The following is a 6,323-nucleotide window of genomic DNA, read 5'->3' as shown; positions in this document are numbered from 1 at the left end:
AGCAAGTTTATAAAATATTTGATTGCTTCCATCGATCCAATTATAAACTATCAGACCAATCATGGGATGAATCTGTATATATAGATAATTAGATAAAGATTGTATTTGTACATAACATACAATCTTAATTCTAGATCTGTTAAGATTAATAATGCGTTCTGGCTGGCGGGCTAAGCAAGCAAAGCATAAAGTGATAAGTATCTGTTAGATATGCTGCATGTCACAAACATTTAATGGCATTATTATATGTTTTGATAAATGAAAAATGGTTTGAGGTATTTACATCTATGGATCTCTTATTTTACCTGGTGCCATGTGAATTTGTAGCATTCCTGACCCAACGTGAAAACGGGTGCTACAGAACTACTTTCAACAAAGTCTAGAGCAAATCAAGCTGTTCAAGCACACAAGAGAATGATCGCATTAGCAGTGTCTCAGCATTGCAATTGACCTGATCTGGATGTACAGCTACCCTTCAAATATTGCCAACAAAGGCCTACCCAAAATGTATTTTAGCAACAGAGCACAGAAAGACATCCCATTACCAACATAATAAACCTATGCAAATTTTATATATGACCAACAAAAAATGCTCCCATGTGTTGATTAGGATCAGATTCTGCTCATTTACAACTTCAAAGGTAATATATAACTTGCACGTGAAACAAGCTCATGAAGTGGATTTTTGTAACCTCTTGAATAATTCCTGCCAAATCAACACCCACGAGATCAATCAACAGTAAAAAAAATTGAGTCACCCTAATAACTTTGTTCCTTCTATTTCTTTTTTTCTTATAAGTAACTTTGTTCCTTCTATTTCAAGGGTACCATACCAGTTTTGTAGCACCAACTGCAATACGCTGCCTCTCTTTCTTTTCACGTTGGCACTCTCCACACCAGCTAGAGAATTCTTTTTTATATTTTTTCAGCTCTCTGAAGACCGAACTGCAAAAAGATTGAACATACAAATTGACCACATTATAAACAGTACTTCGTGACCGAGATACAAAAAGATTTGTTGAGTAAGGGGATTGTGGCAAGTCCATATAGGTTGAGTAATTGTGGACCATATGGTGGGAGATATGTTTCCTTTCTCTTCCACTTTAAAAGTTTTTTTATTCTTATCCTCCTAGCAGTCCCACACTGTAATTTTTAACAAAATCAAGACTTTAATTGAAGCGATCAGAAATTGAGGGTTTAAACCAAAATATTAAATTCAAATTCATTTATCATATAGATTATCCCAATGTAGTGCTGCTGATATTAGACCACGAAAAAAATGAAAAGCCCTCTTTGAAATAGTCTTCTTATTACACATATAGAAGTGATGAAGCTAATCCCACACTATCAGGTATCTTTAAAAACCTTAGCCTTGGTTTCAGAGAGAGAGAGAGAGAGACCTTCTGCACCACAAAAGTAAGTTGACCCGTTGCCCAGATGTTGTGGCTCTGGCACCATGCCGATGGCGACCACGATGAAGAACAGCACGCCCCGGAACATGGGAGTAATCAAAGATCTCCTACAAATATACCAATCAAAAAAATATACCATTTTATACTGGAAAAAGATTCACCATAGACGACTAACAAAATAACTAAAAATAAGACTACTAGAAATAAAAATCAATCCTTCAAAAATAACTAACAAAATATCCAGTGGGCGTATAATACCCAAAAAATCCAAGTTGGACACAATCAAGGATTGGAATAAAAAGGAAAAGTTCTTAGCTCACCAATCATTATATCATCCTCCTTTTCTTAATGTCCTCATGTAGAATAAAGTGTAGCAGAGGACCAACCACTGGGTCTATTTTGGGATCACTACACTTGAAATCTTTCTTTAAGGAATGTGTGATGATAATATAAATGAATTGTTTAAGAATATGGGGTGGTTTTTTAGAAAGTAGGATAATCAATAAAAATAGGACTCTTTGCTTGGTGTACGAAAGTAAAGCATGGCTTGATGGCAGCTATTGCACTAAAAAATAATTGATCTTAAGCTTAATATACCTCTGGTTGGGTTCCTGAGTGCACGTGTTTATCGCATCGAACACCTCGAAAAAATAAATCTCCACCAGAAAATTGCTCACCCAAGCAAACATTCAATGTGACTTCAGAGTCATCCACATGGAAACCTACATAAATAAGCTACCCAGATTTCATAAAAGCTTATGAAGTCATAGCTTAATGCCCAGAGTTTTGAGACTGTGATGAAAAAATACACAGAAATGGAACTATGAAAGACATTATTAAATGTAATGAAATAGGAATATCCGATAATCCTAAATTCAGCATTTTGCAGATGTTATAAGAATTGAGTCAAATCTGTGTGAGCAAAACCTTATGACAAGTGGCACTAATGGTGAGTCTACACATTATGATGCAAGTTGTAGTATGTGTGTGTGTGTGTGTGCGCACGCGCGTGAGAGAGAGAGAGAGAGAGAGAGAGAGAGAGAGAGTTTTCATTATAATGTTTTTTCCAACCATATCACAAGGTGCACATGTAATGAGCCAGACAATTTTCTAGCCGAGAAAAAGTAGTTAGAAATAAAAAAGATGGGGGTAAGAACCTACCAAGCTCAACATCTCTATCCATTCCATATTCGACCACAAAACCATGATGCGAATCCAGAGTGGATCCACCAACTTCAGGAAAGAAAACTACATCAAGCACACCACATAAAAATGAGTATAAACTATAATTCTGAAACATTCAAGTTTCTAACCAGAATCTCATGACAGAGGGAAAAATACCACCTCCAGATATAGGACATATAAAGTCCTCCATCAACTTGTCAAGCATGGTTTCCAGTCCAAAGTCATCAAGAACAGCACCATAATTGTTCATTGTGTTAGGTCGCATGATTCTGAATTTTGTCTCATGGACCCATCTTTCAAAATTGTCTACCTAAGCAATCAGAACCTGATAAGAAAGCATAACAACTATATAAAAGAAGAACTTGAAATCCTAGATGTCAGATGAAATAAGAAAGACTGATGATACCTCAGACAGCAACAATTCACAAAAATGTGGCTGAAGCATTTCAAATGTATAAACTCCTGGAGAGGATTCGGTCATTATGCTTCTAAAACTCTCCTCTGTATTGTCATTGATCGCTTTGAGAAATGAGGGGACAAAGAATTTTGCAGCATCCATAGTATACAGTTCAATGTGAAGAGGCTGCAGAAGGAAACTCCAAAAGGTTAAAAAGGATCAAGATTTAGTAGTTCAAAAATCCTAAATTATAAGTATCAACTGAAAGCAGTTTAAATTGGTTGAAAAGTTCCTACTCCGATAGCAAGGATATCCCAATCAAAAAGTCACCATAAAACATACCGTATAATTTAACATTATCATCTTCTTGTATTCTCTATGCCTTTGAACCTGTTATAATTTGCCAAGACAAAACAAAATTAGGAAAATCAAAAGCATAAACACAGAGGTAAAGTTTATCGGTCCTTTTAACCATTTCCCCGCTCTATCCAATTAGAGATTAAGGAGATGTTCCCAACACTAGCACGTTTCATCCATTTTATCAGACATCAGGAAACGTACTCAAAATGAGGGGAGCCAAAACAGGAGAGGCAAAGTAATCAGGTATAAATCCTCAGTATTTGGAGAATAATGAAAATAGTGGCATCAATTCATCATGACTGAATAGGAAGATTTTCTTTTTGTAAGTAAAAAATCTTCATTAAAAAGCGCAAAAGGCACAACAAAGTAAACATGATGTATACAAGAGAGACACCTATCTAGGAGGAGAAAAGGATACAAGAAAATTGTGAAATTCTACCCCATTAGATTATATTGAGGCTGTCCAAAGGAAAAGAGTATTGATAAAGAAAGTTTTGAGCTCCTCCAGCATATGTTCAGAGTCCTCAAAGAGTCTACGTTCCTTCCTTCCAAATACACCAAACGAAGCAAGTAGAAACCCGACACAATGTAAACATAGAAAAACTATTTGAGAAGTGATGAGGAGAGTGAGGAGACTACCCTAGAACGACATCTTTTTTTTTATAAGTAATGAGAACTTTATTAAAGAAGTGCACTGGGAAACAACTCTGATACACAAGAAGTATGCAAGAGAGAGTGCCCGCTTATGGATGACAGGAGAACGTACAAAATCTTGGAAGGAAGAAACATGATAGATGGTGCGAGTTGTTGTCCACGCATAGAATGATTTGAGCAAAGTAGTTTCTAACTCTAGCACTGTCCTTTCCTGATAGTCGAAATTGCAAGCAGTACATTCCTCCGAAAACCACATTATACATAAAGGGTCATCAGTCAAACTTCTGATCTAAAGGGTTATCCAAGGAAAAGGAGGAGCGTCATGGGATCAAAGAGCTTCAAAGTAGGTTCTATTTTCAAACACCAGCCTTTTCTGGATGGGACGCCATATTTCATCCCCCCCACCTCCAATTCAGTCTAAGAGGGTACAAGTTGAAGAACGAAGAGAAAAATTTGATTTCCCGATCTAATGAAGGTGAACTTCCAATATCATTCTTGTTGGAGAATTGCCATAGGCATTCCGCCGATGCCTCCTTTTTTCTCTCTCTTCCCTTTTTCTCCCTTTTTCCTCAGCAACCAAACAACAACTGACTAAAAAAGGCATTTTCGGTTTCCCATATGTCCATCACACATTTAAGCTAATGTGAAACACCCACTCTCACAAAGAAATCGTTTTCTATGAAGCAAAATGAAAAGCACAAAGCATGTTTTTCAAAAATTCCACCGTTTCCTCGACTCTCTAAACAACCAATCAAAAATTAAGGAAAACATAAGAACCATCAAATTGTGAAAATTAGATCTTACACGAGTGCGTTCGCCATCGGGCGAGTAACGGAGCAGAATGTGGCGCATGTACTGAAGCTTGAGCTCACGTGACAGGTTGAGCATGTTGAATGGCAAGTACTGCTCAAGCGAGCTGAAGAGGAGCGGGCTGAAATCCAATTGCAAGTCCGCATAGCTCTCCGGCTTGTGATTCTCGTTTGGGCGCAGCCTCAGCCTAAGCTCATCGTCCTCTAAGACGCCGTTTGCATATCCGTTCCCGTTCCTGTTTCCGTCAGCGTTTCCAGAGATTGGCGCTTGGGTCCGTTTTCTTCGGTCCACAGAAGCATCTTGAGACATGGCTCCGAGTGGGAGATACTGGAATTTAGGGTTTTGAGACTGAGACACGAGGAAGAAAGAGGAAGAAGTGTGAAGCCTCGGCTGCCTCTAGTGGAACGATATGCCATTGGGCTGGAGCGGAACTCAGGTGGGACCCACTGAGGAAGGGGTTCTGCTGATGACGTGGAAAACTCATGCCAATCCTATTCCTCGATAACGATCTTTTCAAAATACTGGGGCCTATACAATATTTCTAATTTGAAGGAAAAAAAAAAATGATGTTTCAAAAATATCATGGGAGATAATTTTTCGTACACTACGACAATTAATATTGAATTTGTAAAGAGAGAGTTTTGTAAGGCGCATAATACAAATTGATCGGATTACGTGGGAATTCAAATCTTAAACATGTGATCCGACCTTTGATCAAATAGGTCAGGTCACATGGGAGCACCCAAGCATGTCAATCGTAGGGTAAATTGGTCAAATCACCTGAAAGCTCAACTCATGATCATGTGATTCAACTCATGATCAAATAGGTCTGATCATGTAGAGCTCGATTCCTGAGCACATGATACCATCATAGATCAAATTGATCAGATCATGTGGCTCGTCTCTCGAGTATGTAACCCAACCCCCAATTCAATTGATCAGATCACATGAGAGTTCGGCTTCCAAGCATGTAAAGTATATTCAATCTCCATAAGTATCCAACCCCTGATCAAAGTGATCAGATCACGTGGAAGCTCAACTCTTGAGTACAAGATCTGACCTCCAATGAAATAAATTAGATCGCATGGGAGATAAGCTACCAAGCACTTATCCAAGGCCCTAATCAAGTTGTTGGGATCACATGGGAGCTCCTTTCCCGCGGTGTGAGTAAAGAGATCTCGAGCCCCGTGCGAGCAATAATGATCAAACCTTGAGGTGAGCAACAAAGCTCGCCCCTAAAGAGAAACAGTAATCTCACTTAACCAAATAAAAAGTATTCACACCCCGAACATAGTACTCCTTGTGAAGGGTAAGCAACAACAACGAGTACTTTGCTTGGATAAGTGCTAAATTCCTCGCATCTAAAAGAGCGAGTGACAACACTAAAAGAATATTGACACCTCGGGGCGAGCAAAAATTGATCGCAACTCGAAGAGCAACCAAAAGTATCAACTCCAATGCCAGCAAAGTGCTCATACTCGAGGCCAACAAATAGTGATAGAATC

General features: G+C 38.4%; 1 protein-coding gene across 1 annotated transcript; it reads right to left on the bottom strand.

Annotated features, from left to right (window-relative positions):
• Positions 1-225: 225 nt before the first annotated feature.
• Positions 226-5,213, bottom strand: LOC109012504 (2-oxoglutarate and iron-dependent oxygenase domain-containing protein CP2-like). The gene is made up of 9 exons (XM_018994201.2): positions 4,813-5,213; positions 3,337-3,384; positions 3,004-3,180; positions 2,757-2,907; positions 2,574-2,660; positions 2,010-2,134; positions 1,401-1,519; positions 834-945; positions 226-706 (listed from the first exon to the last, which is right to left on the bottom strand). Exons 1-9 carry the CDS (start codon positions 5,125-5,127, stop codon positions 671-673), a joined length of 1,170 nt encoding a protein of 389 aa, XP_018849746.1. The 5' UTR covers positions 5,128-5,213; the 3' UTR covers positions 226-670.
• Between the last annotated feature and the right edge of the window lie 1,110 nt (positions 5,214-6,323).

Source organism: Juglans regia, chromosome 16, assembly GCF_001411555.2.
Source record: "Juglans regia cultivar Chandler chromosome 16, Walnut 2.0, whole genome shotgun sequence".
Lineage (NCBI taxonomy): Eukaryota > Viridiplantae > Streptophyta > Magnoliopsida > Fagales > Juglandaceae > Juglans > Juglans regia.
Note: the sequence above shows the minus strand (reverse complement) of the source record. Positions and strands in the feature narration are given on the sequence as shown.

Excerpts from the sequence above, each read along its gene's own strand:
- LOC109012504 (XM_018994201.2), bottom strand. The coding sequence starts at position 5,127 with ATGTCTCAAGATGCTTCTGTGGACCGAAGAAAACGGACCCAAGCGCCA. Across the intron at positions 1,520-2,009 it reads ACTCAGGAACCCAACCAGAG|GAGATCTTTGATTACTCCCA; the intron begins GTATATTAAGCT and ends GTATATTTGTAG. Across the intron at positions 946-1,400 it reads TTACTTTTGTGGTGCAGAAG|TTCGGTCTTCAGAGAGCTGA; the intron begins GTCTCTCTCTCT and ends ATCTTTTTGCAG.